Genomic DNA, 19,707 nt, shown 5'->3' with positions numbered 1-19,707 from the left:
ATGCAAGTGTGGAAGAAGATGACAAATGGGACACCTTTGCACCTTCCTTCCAGTTTTGCCATGAACTTAATACCTGCTCTAAAAAGTCTTTAAAAATAACTTGAACAATACTTTAGCAAATAAAATCCAATAATATATTAAAAAATCATATCATGACCAAATGGGGTTTATCCCAGGAATGCACAGTTGATTTAACAATCAAAAATCAATTAGTGTTATTCACCACATGAACAAACTGAAAGAGAAGAAATGTATCAATGTCTCAGTGGACAGAAGATTTTGACAAAATTTAATACTCATTCCTGGCTTCAGAAATTTCAGTAGGGGCCAGTGTTGTGGCCTAGCGGGTTAAGTAGCTATTTGTGATGCTGGCACCCCATTTGAGTGCCAGTTTGAGTCTTGGTTGCTCTACTTCTGATCCATCTCCCTGCTAATGGCCTGAGAAAGCAGGAGAGGATTCGCCAAGTGCTTGGGTCCCTGCCACCCACACAGGAGACCTAGATGGAGTTCCTGGCTTTGGCCAGGCCCAGCTCTGGCCGTTGTTGTCATTTGAGGAATGAACCAGAGGATGAAAGATCTCTCTCTCTCTCTCTGTCCCTGTCTTTCTGTAACTCTACCTTTGAAATAAATAAATAAATACATCTTTTTAAAAAAGCTTAGAAAAAAAATTTTTTTAGTAAATTAAGAATACATGTGAAGCCAGCGCCGCAGCTCACTAGGCTAATCCTCCGCCTTGCGGCGCCGGCACACCAGGTTCTAGTCCCGGTCGGGGCGCCCGATTCTGTCCCGGCTGCTCCTCTTCCAGGCCAGCTCTCTGCTGTGGCCAGGGAGTGCAGTGGAGGATGGCCCAAGTGCTTGGGCCCTGCACCCCATGGGAGACCAGGAGAAGCACCTGGCTCTTGCCATCGGATCAGCACAGTGCGCCGGCTGCAGCGGCCATTGGAGGGTGAACCAACGGCAAAGGAAGACCTTTCCTGTCTCTCTCTCTCACTGTCCACTCTGCCTGTCAAACAAACAAACAAGAATACATGCGAGCATCTTCAACATGAAAAGAGCATGACAGCTGACATATGTAATGGTGAAAACTTGAATATGTTCCCTTTAAGATGAGGGACAAGATAGCTATTTCTGTTCTCACTACTTTTATTCAACATTGCACTGAAGATCCCAGCTAGTACCATCAGGCAACAAAAGAAATAAAAGGCAAATGGGTCAAAAGGAGAAAGTACAACTGTCTTTATTCACAACCAATCACACAATAGAGGTGGATGGACTCCAACCATGGCTACTCTTATATTAGAACGGTAGATTAGTTGCCAGTCACAAATATCAAATATTCACCGTCCTTAGTAAGACACCAATTTGAGAAAGAAAAGGTTTGACAATCTTTGGTTTTTATAAAAAAAATGATACAGTCCACCAAAAAAGCTACTAGAACTAAGTGATTTTAGCAAGATTACAGAATATAGAATCAACATACAATTATATTTTTAGATTCTAGCAATAAACAAATTGAAATTTAGAAAATATAACATCATCAAAAATATAAAATAGAGATAAATCTGGTAAAATTTAGATAGACCTATATACTAAAAATTATAAAACATTACTAACAACATTAAATGTTACCTACATAAATAGAGTGATAGCATTTTCTAAAGATGTAGCCTATCTGACAAGCACAGTGACAGAGTAGGGAGAGAAAGCAAGAGATCTTCCATCCACTGATTCACTCCCCAAATGGCTGCAACAGCCAGGGCTAAGCCAGGCTGAAAGAAGGAGCCAGGAATTTCATCCGGGTCTCCCAAGTGAAAGGCAGGAACCCAGATATTTGGGCCATCATCAGCTGACTTCCAGAAGCACTGCACACAGCAGGAACTGCATGAAAGAGTGCAGCAGACGGGCTTCAGCCAGCATGCTGACACAGGGTGTGAGCAGCACAAGTGGCAGTTGAACCCACTCCCGAAACACCACCCTGGATAGATAACTTTTGTTCAAGAATCAAAAAGATTCATTGGTATTAAAATGTCAGTTCTCTTCAAATTAATGTACAGAGTCAACAGTCTCAATCAAATTCCTAGCAGGCCAGCAGGCTTTTTAATTTAAAAAGCTGTTTCTAACTCATGTGGAAATGCAAAGTATCTAGTAGCCAAAATAACCTTGAAAAACAGAAGAATAGAATCAAAGGACTAATTTTAAGAATTTAAAATCTATAAAAATTGAAATGGTGTGATACTGGTATAAAGAAAACCAAACAGACCAATGAAACACAACTGAGTCCAAAATCCATCAAGTTATTTTTGACAAAGTTATAACAGCAATACACTTTAGAAAGGACAGCATTTTCAACATATGGGGCTGGAATAATTAATTAGATATCCATATACAGAAAATGAACTTGGATCCATATCTCACACCATGTAAAAACAAAAGTGAATATAAAATGGATCATAGATCGAAATGTAGGACCAGAAAGTAATCAAACTTCTAGAAGAATGCGCAGAAGAAAGTATCTGTGACCTTTCGCTATGCAGATCTCTTAAATATGTGATAAAAAGTAAAACTCATAACTGGACAGATAAATTAGACTGAATCAAAGCAAAATCTCTGCCTTCCATAAGGTAACATTAAGAGAATGGAAAGTCCAAGCAAGCTTAGAACAAAATTCTTGCAAAAAATGTAACTCATAAATGAATGGTATCCAGAATATGAAAGATTTGGAAAGACAGTTCACCGAAGAAGATATACAAATGGCAATTAAGCATGTGGAAAGATACTCAACATCATTAGTCATTATGTGAATGAATATTAAAACCACACTGGTACGCGCAACACAGACCCAGTAGAAAGGCTAAAAACAAAACAAAACACAAAACAAAAACCTGACAGTACTAAGCGTTTGTGAAGATCCACAGGAACTGGAACTCTCGCACAATGCTGGCTGGAACGGAAATGGTATAAATCCTTTGGAAACCCACCTGGGAGTTTTACTTGGTAAGTGAATAGAAAGAGCCGTGGGAGACGTTTGTGGGAGAGGGATATGTCAACTGTCCTGGTTATGTGATGTTACAGTATTCATAAAAAGGCTTCTGTCTATGCAGTGGGCTTACCTTTACAGTCTACTGCAAGTTGTTCAATAAGCAACACGGAATTCTTAGTGTGAGGCCACTCGTAGTCCTCTGAGGCTGTCTCAGACGACTGGCTGATGTCATCACGGTCATCTGAAGAATTTCTCTGGTTCTTGACCTACAAAATCAATAACGCTATCTCAGAAGGCCCCTCAACTATTTACACCACATTCTTAAATGCACAAAAGTGGTAATTATCTATTTTTCACAGGTGTAAAACCACCAGTACTTCTTAAAATAACTGATTTCTTGTCAGAAGGATACTGTTGCCAGTGGCTACTGTGTCTTAATCACTTTTTCAAAGTAAATATTTTCAGGAAACATTATCTATTTTGTCACTTTACCTTTTATATTTTCTTTCTGTAATTTATCATTTGTCTTTTATAAGACATTTTTTCAACACAATGACATTTTTTATTTTCTTTGTTTTACAATACCTTGTTCTTTTCATTAGCTGCTTTCTTTGCAGGCCTACAAAAAGAAAGAATTCCCTTCAGGCAAATAGTAAATATATAACATACAATAACTATCTAAATCTATTGTCTTTTTACATAAGATCTCTGCATTTATAATTTATTTCTCTTACTCATTAAGCTTGTAGATAATTCAAATTACAATAATTTTCTACACATGGGAGTTAAACTATAAACAGAAAGAGTAACCATAAGGAACTAAGAAAACATAATACCAATAATATTATACCAAAGAACCAAATTTCAAACTTTTCCAACAGTCAAAGCAAAACATATTGATACTTGTGTTATTTGGTAGAAAGAAGTAAAGGAAGTTTAAAATATTCTTTTCAATTTACTTTTATTTGAAAGGTAGAAGACACATAGAGATATTTTCTATCTGCTGGTTCACTCCCCAAATGTCTGCAATAGCTGGGCTGTTCCAGGCCAAAGCCAGGAGTCCCGAACTCATTCTGGGCTCCCACATGGGTGGCAGGGACCTCAGCACTTGAGCCATGACCTACTGCCTCCCAGGGTGCTCATTAGCAGGAAGCTGGAATCAGCAGACCCAGGACTTGAACCCAGGATGCTGATAATGGATGCAGGCTTCCCAACCGGTATCCACCACTGTGCCAAATGCCCACTCCCAAGTTTCTTTTTTTTTTTTAATCGTTTTCAATATAAAGAAGTCTTTAAGACTTTCTGAATGGGTTTCAGTTACCATAAAGTCCTTCTGAGAAGGAAACCCTTTGGTAATGACAACATCAGATCGCTTTCTCAGGACTTCTGCCACTACTAAGTGTTAAACTCATTTTAATCCTCACCAAATCCTCTGAGGTAGGTACCTTATAAAGGAAGTAACTGGGCACAGGAATGCCAAGTAACTTGCCTAAATCCACACAACTCTCCACCACACGTTGCCTTCCAAGGAATACATCAGCAACAAGCTGGAATCAGGAGCAGACTCTGATATGGGATATGCATATCCCAAGCAGTGTCTTTCTTTTTTCTTTAAAGATTTTTTAAATTTATTTGAGAGGTGGAGTTACAGAGAGAGAGAGAGAGGGAGAAACAGAGAGGTCTTCCATCCATTGGTTTACTCCCCAAATGGCCACATTGGCTGGAGCTGCACTGATCCAAAACCAGGAGCCAGAAGCTTCCTCTGGGTCTCCCATGAGGGTGCAAGGGCCCAAGCACTTGGGCCATCCTCCACTGCTTTCTCAGGCCATAGCAGAGAGCTGGATCAGAAGAGCAGCAGCTGGGACATGAACTGGCGCCCATATGAGATGCTGGCATCACAGGCCTCCAAGCAATGTTTTAATTGCACTTGATCTTAGCTAAAAGCCTGAGAGCAATAGTCTTAATTGGTATATTAACACTCACCCCTCAAATGTTTTCAAGTGATAGGACAGCAGAAGAATCCATATTACCATTCCATTTCTAACTATAATTATGAAAAATAATTTCTGAATCTTACAAAGATTATTTAAAAATTAAGACTTTATACATAGGCAACTGTTGAAACTTTCTTTCCATAAACTAAAGATTTTTTTTTAAATAAAAAATTCATTAACAGGTCTTCATTCACTTGTTCAACTCTTTACTCCTGCATTCAACAAATACTTCACAATACTCATCCAGGCCACTGTTGGTACAGGGATAACATAGCTTTCATACCTTAGAACTTTATCATCCAAAAGTAATCATTTGTGACAGATTATCCATAGTTTACTTTTCTGTTACACATAAGCAACATCTCCAGAGTCTGAACAACTATTTTAGAGAACCTGAGAAAATCATGTATTCATGAGGAAGCTGTTAGTGAAATTCTAAGAGGCAGAATCATCAAGGGATGACAAAATTCTATTCCACATGGCCTATATGTTTCTGTTTCTTATAAATACTTTTGAAAAATCTATGAGTTTAAGTTGTAGGTCACTGTTTCCATGTTCAGTTCTATTAGAATGTTTGACTTCTGAGAGGGCACTTAGCGAAGCAATTACCATGTTCCATATCACAGTGTCTGGATTTGATGCCTGCCTGCAGCTCCTGACTCCGGCTTCCTGCTGATGCAGACCCTGGGGCATAGCAGGGATGGCCCAGGCAGTTGGGCTCCTGCCACCCAAGTGGGAGACCTGGGTTGAGGTCCCAAATCCTGGCTTGGCCATAGGTGCTGCAGATAGTAAAGTGAACCAGTACATGGGAACTCTCTTTTCTTTTCTTTTTTTTTGACAGTGGACAGTGAGAGAGAGAGAGAGAGACAGAGAGAAAGGTCTTCCTTTGCCGTTGGTTCACCCTCCAATGGCCGCTGCGGCTGGCGCACTGCGGCCGGTGCACCGCACTAATCCAAAGGCAGGAGCCAGGTGCTTCTTCTGGTCTCCCATGGGGTGCAGGGCCCAAGCACCTGGGCCATCCTCCACTGCACTCCCGGGCCACAGCAGAGAGCTGGCCTGGAAGAGGGGCAATCGGGACAGAATCTGGTGCCCCGACTGGGACTAGAACCCGGTGTGCCGGCGCCGCAGGTGGAGGATTAGCCTAGTGAGCCGCAGCGCCAGCCGAGAACTCTCTTTCTCTAAAAATCTCTTTCTCTCATTCTCTCTTTAAGCAAACCAAAAAAAAATTTTTTTTAAAAAGTATTTATTTCTGAGCCAATAACAAATGAACCACAGCTCTTACCACAAAATTATACATGAACAGAAATTCTAAACCTAACATTTACTATAAATCTTTAAAAGATGATGCAGCAAGCGTTCTGATATGGAGATATGCAAACAACATTAAATGGAATACGTTCTTCTCTACCAGCTCACTTCAATGCATACACACACACTGTAAGGTTTCTATTTTAAAAGAAAAGGAAGTAACCTTCCGTGAATCCTGCATTCTTCTCCAGCTAGAAGCCATTTCCCTATTATCCTTCCAGTAAGAACTCCCCAAGCGCTCTACGCTTATCGGCTACAGTCAGAGCTCCTCGGCGGCCAGGTGTGGAAACTGCTCCCATCAAAATCTCTCATCTTCATCTTTGTCCACCTTTTAGCAGCACTGACAAAGTGCAGTATTCTCCTTTGGCCTGCTGGTGACGCTATCCTGTTTCCTTCACAGGGAAACAAAGAACTGAGATTTTACCTTGTTTCACCCTGATCCACGTCACTCCAGCTGTAGTCGTCACTGAGGTCGAGTGGGCCGCCAGTTGGGGGACTGGTCTTCCCAAACCCTGGTGCAGTCCCTGATTCTCTGGATGTCCAGTTTTCATTTTCATTCTTTACTTCCTCCATATGCAAAGCAGGACTGTGTCTTTAAAAACAAAACCCATTAAAATAATCCAGTGTTTTCTAATAACTCTGACAGTAAAAATTTTAAAAAATTTTTGTAAAATTATTTAATTCAAAAACTGAATTTATTTATTAATTCAAAAACTAGTTAGGAAGTACTAACTATAAACAAGGAACTGTTAGAAGGGACTTGAAAGAGTTCATCAGAAATGGCACTAAAAGTTTATTTTGGTGTAAAAAGATTCTGAAATCTATGCATTGTATTTTAAAAAAATGATTTTCAAATAAAAACTCTTTTATGGGCACTAAAACCCATTAGGATAGCACTGCTAGATGAGAGAAATTCCTTTTAATAATGATACTAGAGTAACTTTTTCAGGACTTACAATGCAATTACTAAGTGCAATTTAAGTACTGCCATATGTTAAACTTATTTTAATCCTCACAGGAATTTGGTGAGGTAAGTACTATGTTAGACATCTTGTACAGAAAGTGACTATTTTCCTTAAGAGAATCTAAATAACATTTGTAATTCCTTTGATCCATTTTAACATAATTAAAACTATCATAGATACCAATTACATAATTGTGAATATAGTTTTGGACATTTGCCCTCAATGGAAAAACATTAATATAGATTAAAAAGAGCCTAAAGAATGCAAATGTTAATAATCGCTAAGTCAAATTGTTAGAATAGACCACATCAAACAGTTTTTAAGGGAAAAATACTCCAGTGTCTCAGTACACCTGGGATCAGTGCATTCACTCATTTATGAACGTGCATTGAGTAGCTACTTACTGCATGCTAGGCCCTAGGCACTGCGGATGCAGCAGTGACCAGACAAAACCCCTACTTGTAAGATAGAAATAAGCATACACTAACAATAAACCAGATAGAGAAGAGAGAATGTTAGAGGAGAAAAACCAAAGCAGGGACATGAAGTTTTTATATTTCGTAGGGGAGGGTTGGTGGAAATATTAGTCAAGATAGCCAGGAAAGACCTTGCTGAGCAAGTAAAGTCTTGAAGACATGGAAGGAAGGAGCCAGGGAAAAGCTTCACTATGCAATGATTCCCAGAGTGTTTTAGGAGCGATGAGAAGTTCAGTGTCTGCAGCAGAAGTTTCACTCAGGAAAATCCACATACTGCCTTGCAGACATGAGGACGGATGTGGCATGCACTCTGAGTGCAAAGAGAGGCGATTACAAAGTTTGCAGCAGAGGAATGACGAAATGTGACGTATGTTCCAACACGCACTGTATGAAAAGAAGACCAGTCAGCAAGGTGCAGCTGGCGGTGGCTTAGCCATAGATGCTGTGCTGTTGGTAACAAGGCAGAGGGCCAGAGTCGCATGGAGCTTCCCTTTACAGTTCCCTTTATAGTGATTTCCTGCATTCTAGTAACATTTGCTCTAGATATGTCACCCAACAAATTCTTTCAATATACATCATACATTCATGGCAAAATGATTGGCACATTTTAGAACTGATCTCATTTTTTAAAAAATGACTGCATATTAAATTGTTTTATGGGCATGACAATTCAATTACTTCCTTACTGATGGGTTTTCAGACTATCTCCAACTTTATGACAATACTGTAACAAATGTCCGTCATGCACATATGTATGTAGCATGTTTATACATTCATATTTTATATCCTTAATGTATGTTATACTACTTTATATATTGTCCTATTTGATATTATATGGAATATGTAGTAAATATCCTTAACATAGGTGTATGTGTGCACAATAGGTCATGTTCTCCTATAGAACTGAGTCCTAGAAGTAAAGGTGTTACAAGGTGAAAAAGATGACCTATTTCAAGTTTTGATACATGCTACTAAATAATTCTTTCTTTTTTTTTGACAAGCAGAGTGGACAGTGAGAGAAAGACAGAGAGAAAGGTCTTCCTTTTGCTGTTGGTTCACCCTCCAAGGGCCGCCGCGGCCGGCGCGCTGCAGCCGGCGCATCGCGCTGATCCGAAGGCAGGAGCCAGGTGCTTCTCCTGGTCTCCCATGGGGTGCAGGGCCCAAGCACTTGGGCCATCCTCCACTGCACTCCCGGCCACAGCAGAGAGCTGGCCTGGAAGAGGGGCAACCGGGACAGAATCCGGCACCCCGACCAGGACTAGAACCCGGTGTGCCGGCGCCGCAAGGTGGAGGATTAGCCTAGTGAGCTGCGGCGCCGGCCACTACTAAATAACTCTTAAAATGGACTTACCTATTTAATTTACCAACAATGTATAACTTTTTCCTCATATTTGCCTTCCTTTTTTTAATAAAATATTTTCAATATAATTGTAAAACACATCGCATTGTTTATTAATCTGTAATTTTCTGACTACTAGGGAAGGCTGAAGATCCTAAGTAAAAGGATACAAGTCATGGATCACGAATATTAGCCCAAATTAGAAATATTTTACAGGACAGTAACAATCACATGCTGTTACATACTGTTATTGGCTTACCCTTCATATTCTTCATTCTCCTTAATAACAATTTGCTGGTTATCAGTTTTTCCACTCCTTCTTTGCTGAATTAATCCATCAGTGCTGTTAGGAGCAGCAGCACCATCAGACAAGTTTCCTGATACTTCCACTTGCTTACTTTGGTACTTTTTTTCTTCCTCAAACTTTAATGAAAATTTTACATTATGGGTAACTGTTACTACTTTATTCAATAAAAAAGAACTTTGTTTCCATTCTTAGTTTAACTGTCATGATTTTAGTAAATTAAAAACATTTTTGTGCCTACTTTATCATTCTAGGTCATTGAAATTTTTGTCAGTTCTGCTTCCTTTCTGTTTGAGTGAAAGAAACAGAACAAGAATTCAGCATTGTGGCATAGCAGGTAAAGCCGCCACCTGCAGAGCCAGCATTCCATATGGGCACTGGTTCAAATCCCAGCTGCTCCACTTCTGAACCTCCAGATGGAAGACATCTCTCTCTGCCTCTGCTTCTAACTCTTTCAAACAAATAAATAAATCTTAAAAAAAAAAAAAAAAAGAACTTTTCAAAATTTCAAAAAGGCCTCTTTTTAAATTTATACCTTTATTCCCATCCACTCTTCACTGTCTAACATTTTCACCCCCTATTTGGAAGAAATAAAAAGGCAAGGACATAAAATGTGTCTTCTCTTTTTACTGCTGGATCTTTGCATTAAATAGCCAGATGTAGAAGACATGACGTTATAGGGTTTCAGTAACAGGAAGGAAGCTTGATTGTCTTGATCCCACTACCTTTTACATTCTACATTTTGCATTCTCTTTTCATTTGGACCCTGGGATAGCCAAAAAGTGAAAGTACTCACTGAAATCTATCAAGTGAAATTTCACACCTGAAGGGAGTAGAGGGTAACTGGTGAATTGCTAATGGGAGATTCTGGAAAATGAGAGCTTTCCAAATTTTAAATTTGTTAACCATAAAATTGTATAGCTGACAATGGGTCAGTAATTATCTACTTTAGTCCCACTGTCTACTGATAATGGGAAGAAAAACAAGTCAAGTTAGGCGATTTATTCAGAGGTCCCAAAGTAGGCTTACCTAGCATTTTACGGCATCAAAAGAGAAATAGAGATAACATAATTCCATATGCTGAATCAGATAAATTACCAGATAAAGTCATTAAATCAATGAGATAAATTAAAACTGAAACTTTAGCAAAGTAAGGGGAAGTAGGCCTCATATACTTTTACTTTTTAAAGGAGATACTCTTTAAAGTGATCGCATCAGGATGCTAAGTTCCAATGGTTTCAGTGCAATAGATAATCTTGCATACATGAAAACAAAACAAACAGATTAGCTTGGCTTAAAAAATTTGTCCCAATTGTCAAGACTGGATACATTTTCTGTAAGATTTTATTTATTTGAGACGCAGTGACACAGAGAGAGGGAGAGACAGAGAAAGGTCTCCCATCTGCTGGTTCACTCCCCAAATGGCTGCAATGGCCAGAGCTGAGCAAATCTGAAGCCAGGAGCCTGAAGCCTCCTACAGATCCCCCATGTCAGTGCAGGGGTTGGGAGCCATCTTCTGCTGCTTTCCCAGGCCATAGCAGAGAGCCATCATATTCCTTTTTATTGCTTAAATAAATGCAATTTATCTTTAACAAATAGGAAATAACCGTAGGGATTGTTAACATTGCTTAACATTTTTTCTGCTTCCCCTGGTTCAGAGGCCGCATGCGGTAATGGCTATGTTAGTTTCCCAGTTCACATGATACTTGGAAGACTGACAGAGACTTAAGTTGGCTAAGAAACAAAGACAATAAGAAGGTTTTCCTGAACTATTATTTTTTGTTTTAAATTTTATTTGTTCATTTTATTTACTTGAGAAGCAAAGAGAAAGAGAGACAGAGTTCCATCTGTTGGTTCACACCCCCAAGGTATGACTCAGGCGGGTTGCTGTTACGACTCCATTCTCTCATTGAATGTGGACACTGACGTCAATTAGAGACCAACCACAGGCAGAATAATCCTGAACCTTGGCACCAGTGACCTGTAATATGAAACTGCCAAGCTTTGGGGCTGGCGCTGTGTTACAGCAGGTTAATCCTCTGCCTGCAGTGCCAGCATCCCTTATGGGTGCCGGTTCTATTTCCAGCTGCTCCTCTTCTGATCCAGCTCTCTGCTATGGCCCAGGAGAGCAGTAGAAGATGGCCCAGGTCCCAGAGGAAGCTCCAGGCTGCAGCTCCTGGCTTTGGATTGGCACAGCTCCGGCCACTGCAGCCATCTGGGAGTGAACCAGATGGAAGACCTCTCTCTCTCTGCCTTTCAAATAAATAAAATCTTGAAAGAAAGAGAGAGAGAGAGAGAGAGAGCGGGAGGGAGGAGAGGAGGGAGGGAGGGAAGAAGGAAACTGCAAGTTGTGAACCAATGAGAATAACTGCTCCTTTAGCATGAATTCACCTCAATGGGCATCACCTGTTATACTGTATATAATTTAAACTGCTCAGTCCTATGATTCAATATTTAATACTACCTTTGTTTTTTTTTTTAATCATAAATGGTTATAAAAATGGAAGGGCCAACAATATTTAGGATTTTTTTTTTTTTTGCCTCAATTCCAAGGATAGTTTCCTTATAACTTAACACAGACTCTAAGAATATTTAGAATTTTGTAACTGATTAAAGCGTTTTTTTAGGGGCAGGTGTTTGGTTCAACAAAGCCATGACTGAGGATATCTGCACTCATTCTGGAGTACCTGAGTTCAAGTCCTGCCTTCACTCTTTGTTCCAGCTTCCTGCTAATGCAGGCTGTGGGAGGAGAGGGGATAGCTCAAGTAGATGGGTCCCGGTCACCCACATGGGAGAACCAGGCTGAGTTTCTGACTTGTACAGAGCATATCAAAAACTGGGCAAAACCTACTCTACTTTGCTTCCTTGACACGAGAAATTCCATTTTGCTTTTGGAACTTTTTTTTAAGTAAGATGTTTTGAGCTGCATAATGACTTAATAGAAAACAGCAAAATTATTTTATAACTTCAGGTCTGTATCTGTGAGTATAGATAAAGCTACAATAACAGGATCTATACAGACTCGTATCTGCATATCGCAAGAAGGCTGGACAAATGAGAACTTGAGAAAAACAACCTTAGAAAAGAATATATAAAGAGGACCCATCTCAGACAGCAATGGGAATGCCTTTGTACGTCATCTTGTGAAGCCGTGTGGCCCAACAACCTGGCAACTGCCTTGAAGCTCTTTGGCCGTGTCAATCTGAGGCCAGACTCCTACAGTTACTGGAATAAAGTCTGAAGGCAGAGCTCACGGGCTGAAGGGAAATCCAGCGTGTGGCTTAAGACCCACTCACCTGGACCAGCCTCCTGTTATCCTCCACTCATTTTGACCTGGTTAGTTAACTTCCCACTAGGCTTGAGACTCTTGAACCTACTAGCCACCCTTAGTATTATTACAATTGACTTTCACTTGTCTAAACAAGATAAGAGGCCGGCGCCGCGGCTCACTAGGCTAATCCTCCGCCTTGCGGCGCCGGCACACCGGGTTCTAGTCCCGGTCGGGGCTCCGGATTCTGTCCCGGTTGCCCCTCTTCCAGGCCAGCTCTCTGCTGTGGCCAGGGAGTGCAGTGGAGGATGGCCCAGGTGCTTGGGCCCTGCACCCCATGGGAGACCAGGATAAGTACCTGGCTCCTGGCTCCTGCCATCGGATCAGCGCGGTGCGCCGGCCGCAGCGCGCCGGCCGCGGCGGCCATTGGAGGGTGAACCAACGGCAAAGGAAGACCTTTCTCTCTGTCTCTCTCTCTCACTGTCCACTCTGCCTGGGAAGAGATGTATAATTTGGGACATGCTCGGGCTGACTTGCCCCAATTGGTAGAGTTGGAAACATACCAGGGGATTCCAATTCAATCCCATCAAGGTGGCATGTGCCAATGCCATCTCACTACTCCAAGTGATCAATTTCAGTTCACAATTGATCATAATGAAAGGACTAAGAGTCAAAGGGAGCACATAATCAAGTCTAGTATCTGCTAACACCAACCGATAGAATAAATAAAGGGGAGAGTGATCCAACATGGGAAGTGAGATACTCAGCAGACTCATAGAATGGCGGATGTCCTAAATAGCACTCTGGCCTCAGAATCAGCCCTAAAGGCACTCGGATCTGGCTGAAAAGCCCATGAGAGTATTTCAGGCATGGAAAGCCAAGACACTCTGGCAAAAAGATCTCTGTGAGTGAGATCCCAGTGGAAAGAACAGGTCTTCAAAGAGGGAGGTGCCTTTCTCTGAAGGGAGGAGAGAACCTCCACTTTGACTATGACCGTGTCTAAACAAGATAAGAGTCGGAGAACTCAAGGGGCTTCCATAGCCTTGGAAACTCATAACTGGTGCATAGGGAGATTACTGATGCCATAAACAGGAGTGTCAATTGGTAAAGTCAACAACAGGAGTCACTGTGCACTTACTCCTCATGTAGGATCTCGGTCCTTAACATGCTGTACACTGAGGCTTAATGCTATAACGAGTACTCAAACAGTATATTTCACTTTGTGTTTCTATGGGGGTGCAAACGACTGAAATCTTTACTTAATGTACACTAAACTGATCTTCTGTAAAAAAAAAAAAAAAAAAAGAAAAGAAAGAAATTTTCAATTCCCAACTTGACTCTCACTGGGATTAAACATGACAATAGGTTTGATCTGATTTCATCATCATTTAAAAAAAATCATCTATTATTTTTCACTTTATGTTTCTGTGTGGGAGCAAACTGTTGAAATACTTATTTAAGGTATACTAAGCTGATCTTCTGTATATTAAGATAATCGAAAATGAATCTTGATGTGAATGGAAGGGGAGAGGGAGTGGGAAAGGGGAGGGTTGTTGGTGGGAGGGACGGTATGGGGGGGGAAGCCATTGTAACCTATGAGTCGTACTTTGGAAATTTATATTCATTAAATAAAAGATAAAAAAAAAAAAAAAAAAAAAAAAAAAAAAAAAAAAAACAAGATAAGAGTCAGAGAACTCAAGGGGCTTCCATAGCCTTGGAAACTCATGACTGGTGCATAGGGAGATTACTGATGCCATAAACAGGAGTGTCAATTTGTAAAGTCAACAACAGGAGTCACTGTGCACTTACTCCTCATGTAGGATCTCTGTCCTTAATGTGCTCTACATTGAGGCTTAATGCTATAACGAGTACTCAAACAGTATATTTCACTTTGTGTTTCTGTGGGGGTGCAAACTGTTGAAATCTTTACTTAATGTATACTAAACTGATCTTCTGTTAAAAAAAAAAAAGAAGAAGAAATTAGCAATTCCCAACTTGACTCTCACTGGGATTAAACATGACAATAGGTCTGATCTGATTTCATCATCATTTAAAAAACCATCTATTATTTTTCACTTTATGTTTCTGTGTGGGAGCAAACTGTTGAAATCTTTACTTAATGTATGCTAAACTGATCTTCTGTATATAAAGAGAATTGAAAATGAATCCTCATGTGAATGGAAGGGGAGAGGGAATGGGAAAGGGGAGGGTTGCGGGTGGGAGGGACGTTATGGGGGGGAAGCCATTGTAATCCATAAGCTGTACTTTGGAAATTTATATTCATTAAATAAAAGTTAAAAAAAAAAACAACAATTGACTTTCAACTTAAATTATTTTACCTACAGGTGTCATTGGATGGGTTATGTTATTAATTTGGCCTAGTGGATTAACATTGTTTAAAAAATTTGTCATTGTGCAAAAGTGTGCCCTTGCCTACAAATACAAGGAGGCACAGCTATCTTTGGGTACCCCAGGCCTGTGGCTCCTGCTGCTGACTTTCCGGGAATAATCAATAAAGCAAGATATTGTGGAAAGGTGGAAAACATGAGTTGGGTGATCAGTTAAGGTCTCTCTCTACCACTCACAACACAGCTCCCATCTTTGACTTGGTCCCGCCCTAACTGTTGTGGGTATTTGGGGAGTGAACCAGCAAATGGGAAAATGCTCTCTCTCTCTGCCTTTAAAATAAAAAACAAAATCAATAAATTTTTAAGATGATTTTTAGATTAAATATTAAACTGTGATTTGATTTTAAAAAACTAGTCTCAAAAGTAATTTCATTAGGATAGTGCTAGGATAGTACTATGTTATTATAGCAATGAAACAATATTAAATCAGACAAGTGAAGATTTTACCGACCTGTGGCTGCTTATTTTCACCACCTTCGAGCTCTTCTTGCTCCTCCTCGGATGTCATTTCTAAGTCACTGTGTGGGGGAGAAGAACTCACATCATCTAGTTCAGACTCCACGCTTTCACACTTACTAGCACGGCGATTACCATCCAGTGGCTTCCTGGGTGTGTCTTGCACTGCTTCTGTCTCCTTGTAATTGTCTGTAACAGCAGAAACACTGTGTTGTTATTGGTCTATTCAAGTCACACGCTTCAATTTCTTTGCAGCAAATGAGCCACAAACCCAAAAGGCTTTTGGGACTGAGGCATATGTCTAGGGCCTAATTTCCAGTTAATGGTATTTTGGTTCATATTTTTTATCATCTGAATTTCTAGATCTACTTCTACTATAAAAATATTCATATTGGCCGGCGCCGCGGCTCACTAGGCTAATCCTCCGCCTAGCGGCGCCGGCACACCAGGTTCTAGTCCCGGTTGGGGCACCGGATTCTGTCCCGGTTGCCCCTCTTCCAGGCCAGCTCTCTGCTGTGGCCAGGGAGTGCAGTGGAGGATGGCCCAGGTGCTTGGGCCCTGCACCCCATGGGAGACCAGGAAAAGCACCTGGCTCCTGGCTCCTGCCATCGGATCAGCGCGGTGCGCCGGCCGCATCGCGCTGGCCGCGGCGGCCATTGGAGGGTGAACCAACGGCAAAGGAAGACCTTTCTCTCTGTCTCTCTCTCTCACTGTCCACTCTGCCTGTCAAAAAAAAAAAAAAAAAACTATTCATATAGTTAAAATAAACTACTTAGCACTTAGACACCATAACCTTTATAAAAATACATAGAAAATGTTTAAAATTTTTATTTTATTAATTGAAAATTTAAATTCAGGTTAATCTTTGGTTAAACATATACTTGTTTAAGAAATACTGTCAATTAACCAAAGGTTGAAAAAACTGCTTGGGAAGACACTAGATGCAACCAGATTCAAGGCACACCAACATTCAAAATATTCATTCACAAATTCATCTATCCAACATAAAGGAATAAAATTGTCAGAAACAAAATTTTGAAACATGGAGGAAACATACAAAGTCACAGTATACACCAATCTTTGCCTCGTAACAATACCTTTTTAATAACATGCTAAGCATGTTTTTCATTCATAGGTTCCAAAATTAGTTACTTTTTCATATGCTCATTGGTAAAATCTCTGCTCCATATATTTGAAATGTTTTCTTCTATTATTTGAAAAATCTTTTAAGATTCACCTTGCTTTGTGAAGTTTTCCTGGATTATGGCTGTCTTTCCCCAGAGAAATGGGTGTTTCTTTCTTTAGGGCTACATTAGGAATCAATTTTTCTACTGTATCTTTACTATCTGAACGATAATTTATGTTTTCCCTCATTGTTTCTAAATTTAGAGGACAACCTCTTAAGCCATGTTTGTATGAAGAGTCTTTATTTTACTCCATAATTCTTTTTTTGTTTTTTAAAGATTTATTTTATTTTATTAGAAAGAGTTAGAGAGAGAGGTAGAGACAGAGAGAGGCCTTCCATCTGCTGGTTCACTCCCCAGATGGCTGCAATGGCCGGAGCTGCTCTGATCCAGTCAGGAGCCAAGAGCTTCTTCCGGGACTCCTAGTGGGTACAGGGGCCCAAGGACTTGGGCCATCTTCTACTGCTTTCCCAGGCCATAGCAGAGAGCTGGATTGGAAGATGAGCAGCCAGGACTAGAACCGGCGCCCATATGGGATGCTAGCGTTTCAGGCCAGGGCATTAACCCGCTGTGCCACAGCGCCGGCCCCCATAATTCTTTTTTGAATTCACACTAAGTGTTAAGCACTGGGGTTTAAGAACATAAATAAAATCGGCAGGGGTGGCTTTCCTATTGATAATGCCTGAGCTGAAATTTAATGTTTGAGATTAACCACATTAAAATGGGGGGGGGGGGTGCTGTGGAATGGCAGCTAAAGCTGCTGTCTGCAGTGCTGGCATTCCATATGGGCCCCAGTTCGAGTCCCAGCTGCTCCTCTTCTGATCCAGCTCTCTGCGATGACCTGGAAAAGCAATAGAAGTTGGCCCAAGTCCTTGAGCCCCAAACCCAGGTAGAAGACCGGGAAGAAGCTCCTGGCTCCTGATTGGCTCAGCTCTGCCCAGTGTGGCCATTTTGGGAGTGAACAAGCAGATAGAAGTCCTCTCCTGGGTCTGGGGCTGTGGCGCAGTGGGTTAACACCCTGGCCTGAAGCGCCGGCATCCCATATGGGCGCCGGTTCTAGTCCTGGCTGCTCCACTTCTGATTCGGCTCTCTGCTATGGCCTGGGAAAGTGGTGGAAGATGGCCCAAGTGCTTGGGCCCCTGCACCAGCGTGGGAGACCTGGAGGAAGCTCCAGGCTCCTGGCTTCAGATCGGTGCAGCTCCGGCTGTTGCAGCCATCTGGGGGAGTGAACCAGCGGATAGAAGGCCTCTCTTTCTGTGTCTACCTCTCTCTGTAACTCTTTCAAAAAATATTTAAATATTTAATATAAAATAAATATTAAAAAAAATTCTGGCTCCACCTCTCAGTAACTCTGCCTTTAAAAAAAATAAACAGTGGATGGAGGGCAGAAAAAAGTGAGAGCACGCAAGGCAGCAGCGAGAGAGGCAGAGAAGCTCGTATTTGCCTAAAGATAGGGACTAGTGAGGAAGGCCTCGCCAAGTGCTCGATAACGCCAGAGACCGGGAGAAGGGCCAAGGATGGAGAGTCAGGCAGAAGAGGGACGGGGAATGTCTCCTACACAATTGTAATGTCTCCTACACAATTGTAAGACACTTGGACATTCGCGCTTTAAAGAACTGCTGTGGTCACACTGGCCTTGGAGATGGATCACTTGAAATGCTGTGGGGAGGATGAATGTGAGGTGCGTATGAGTGAAAGGAGGGCGTGGCACTAAGTGGCAAGGGTGCAAAAGGAAGAGGGTGCAGACCTGCACTCAGACACCTGGGGTAAAAGTGATCAGTTCCTAGCACAGAAGGAATCTGTACTAAAGGAGCAAGTGTACTCTTCTGGGTCCCCAGAGAAACAGACTGGGCTCATGACTTTACAAAGGACCCAATGAGACAGGAAATGACCTGCAAGAAAGATGTCATGTTGCTTTGTGTACTTCCCTGTTTCCTATCTTCCTGGGTTGAGGGAAATCCGGCATTTTGTTTTAAAAGTCCTGCTTCTAGGATCTTCTAAATTCATAAAGAAATGAGAGCAAACACGTCATTGGGATAGGTCAGAAACTTTGAATTTGTCGCTTATAGTCAAAGAGATAACTGATAACTTTTTTAAACACAATTTTAATTCTACAAGTCACAGAAAAAGGCAACTACCTGATCATAAGGTGGATTAAGGCACTGCACTACTGTGCACATTAAGCAGAATGCATAGCAGAAGTCGTTAGATAGTACCAAGAGATACTGAGTGTCTTAGTAGAATTAAAATGTATGCATATATTTATATTCATATTTACACACACACACACACAGAGCACTCCTTAAAACCAGTATTTCTTGGGGCCAGCACTGTGCTGCAGAGGGTTAAAGCCCTGGCCTGCAGTGCCAGCATCCCATATGGGCAGCGGTTCCAGACCCGGCTGCACCACTTCTGATCCAGCTCTCCGCTATGGCCTGGGAAAGCAGTAGAAGATGGCCCAAGTCCTTGGGCCCCTGCACCCATGTGGGAGACCCAGAAGAAGCTCCTGGCTCCTGGCTTCGGATCGGCGCAGCTACAGCCATTGCGGCCATCTGGAGAGTGAACCAGCGGATGGAAGACCTTACTCTCTGTCTCTACCTCTCTCTGTAACTCTTTCAAATAAATAAAATAAATCTTTAAATAAACCAGTATTTCTTATGAAATAAGAAAACAAAAAGATGAACCATGTGATACAGCCAAGGAGATACTTTATAGCAAACTCTCAGTGATTCCCTTCAATACCAGGAAAGTCAACTCTATCATATATAAAGTCATAGAATTCGTAAGAAATAACTCAATATTTGGTCTTAGAAAGCCCTTTACTAAAATTGTGTTGCATATAGTTCTAACATTTGTATATTCAGAGTTGCAAAAACAAAGTGAAAAAACCAGACTGTTTGGGCAGGTAACTGTTACATCTCTGCATGGTATTCCCATCTGGTGAAAGTTCTAAATACAATGCTAGTACCCACTGTCGAGTTTATGAGAATATAAGCCTAAATGAAACTACTGGTTCCCCCAATTC

The 19,707-nt window shown here is 41.2% G+C and overlaps 1 protein-coding gene across 7 annotated transcripts in view; it reads right to left on the bottom strand.

Annotated features, from left to right (window-relative positions):
* Positions 1–19,707, bottom strand: part of ANKRD26 (ankyrin repeat domain 26) — a 116,333-nt gene that overhangs the window by 39,820 nt on the left and 56,806 nt on the right. For 5 of the 7 annotated variants that reach the window (XR_016219275.1, XR_016219276.1, XM_051820961.3 and 2 more), the window contains 5 exons: positions 15,494–15,687; positions 9,322–9,485; positions 6,707–6,874; positions 3,566–3,599; positions 3,111–3,246 (listed from right to left, as the gene is read on the bottom strand). Coding sequence is in view for 5 of the 7 variants with exons in the window: in XM_051820961.3 (XP_051676921.3) it covers positions 3,111–3,246; positions 3,566–3,599; positions 6,707–6,874; positions 9,322–9,485; positions 15,494–15,687 (696 nt within the window). In the remaining 2 variants the exon portion in view is untranslated. Of the gene's footprint in view, positions 1–3,110; positions 3,247–3,565; positions 3,600–6,706; positions 6,875–9,321; positions 9,486–15,493; positions 15,688–19,707 lie in introns of those variants that run through there. The other 2 variants (XM_051820963.3, XM_089311895.1) reach the window with 2 other exon arrangements.

The sequence above is a fragment of the Oryctolagus cuniculus genome, chromosome 13 (assembly GCF_051225735.1).
Source record: "Oryctolagus cuniculus isolate XC-2025 breed Fujian yellow rabbit chromosome 13, ASM5122573v1, whole genome shotgun sequence".
In the NCBI taxonomy this organism is placed as follows: domain Eukaryota; kingdom Metazoa; phylum Chordata; class Mammalia; order Lagomorpha; family Leporidae; genus Oryctolagus; species Oryctolagus cuniculus.
Note: the sequence above shows the minus strand (reverse complement) of the source record. Positions and strands in the feature narration are given on the sequence as shown.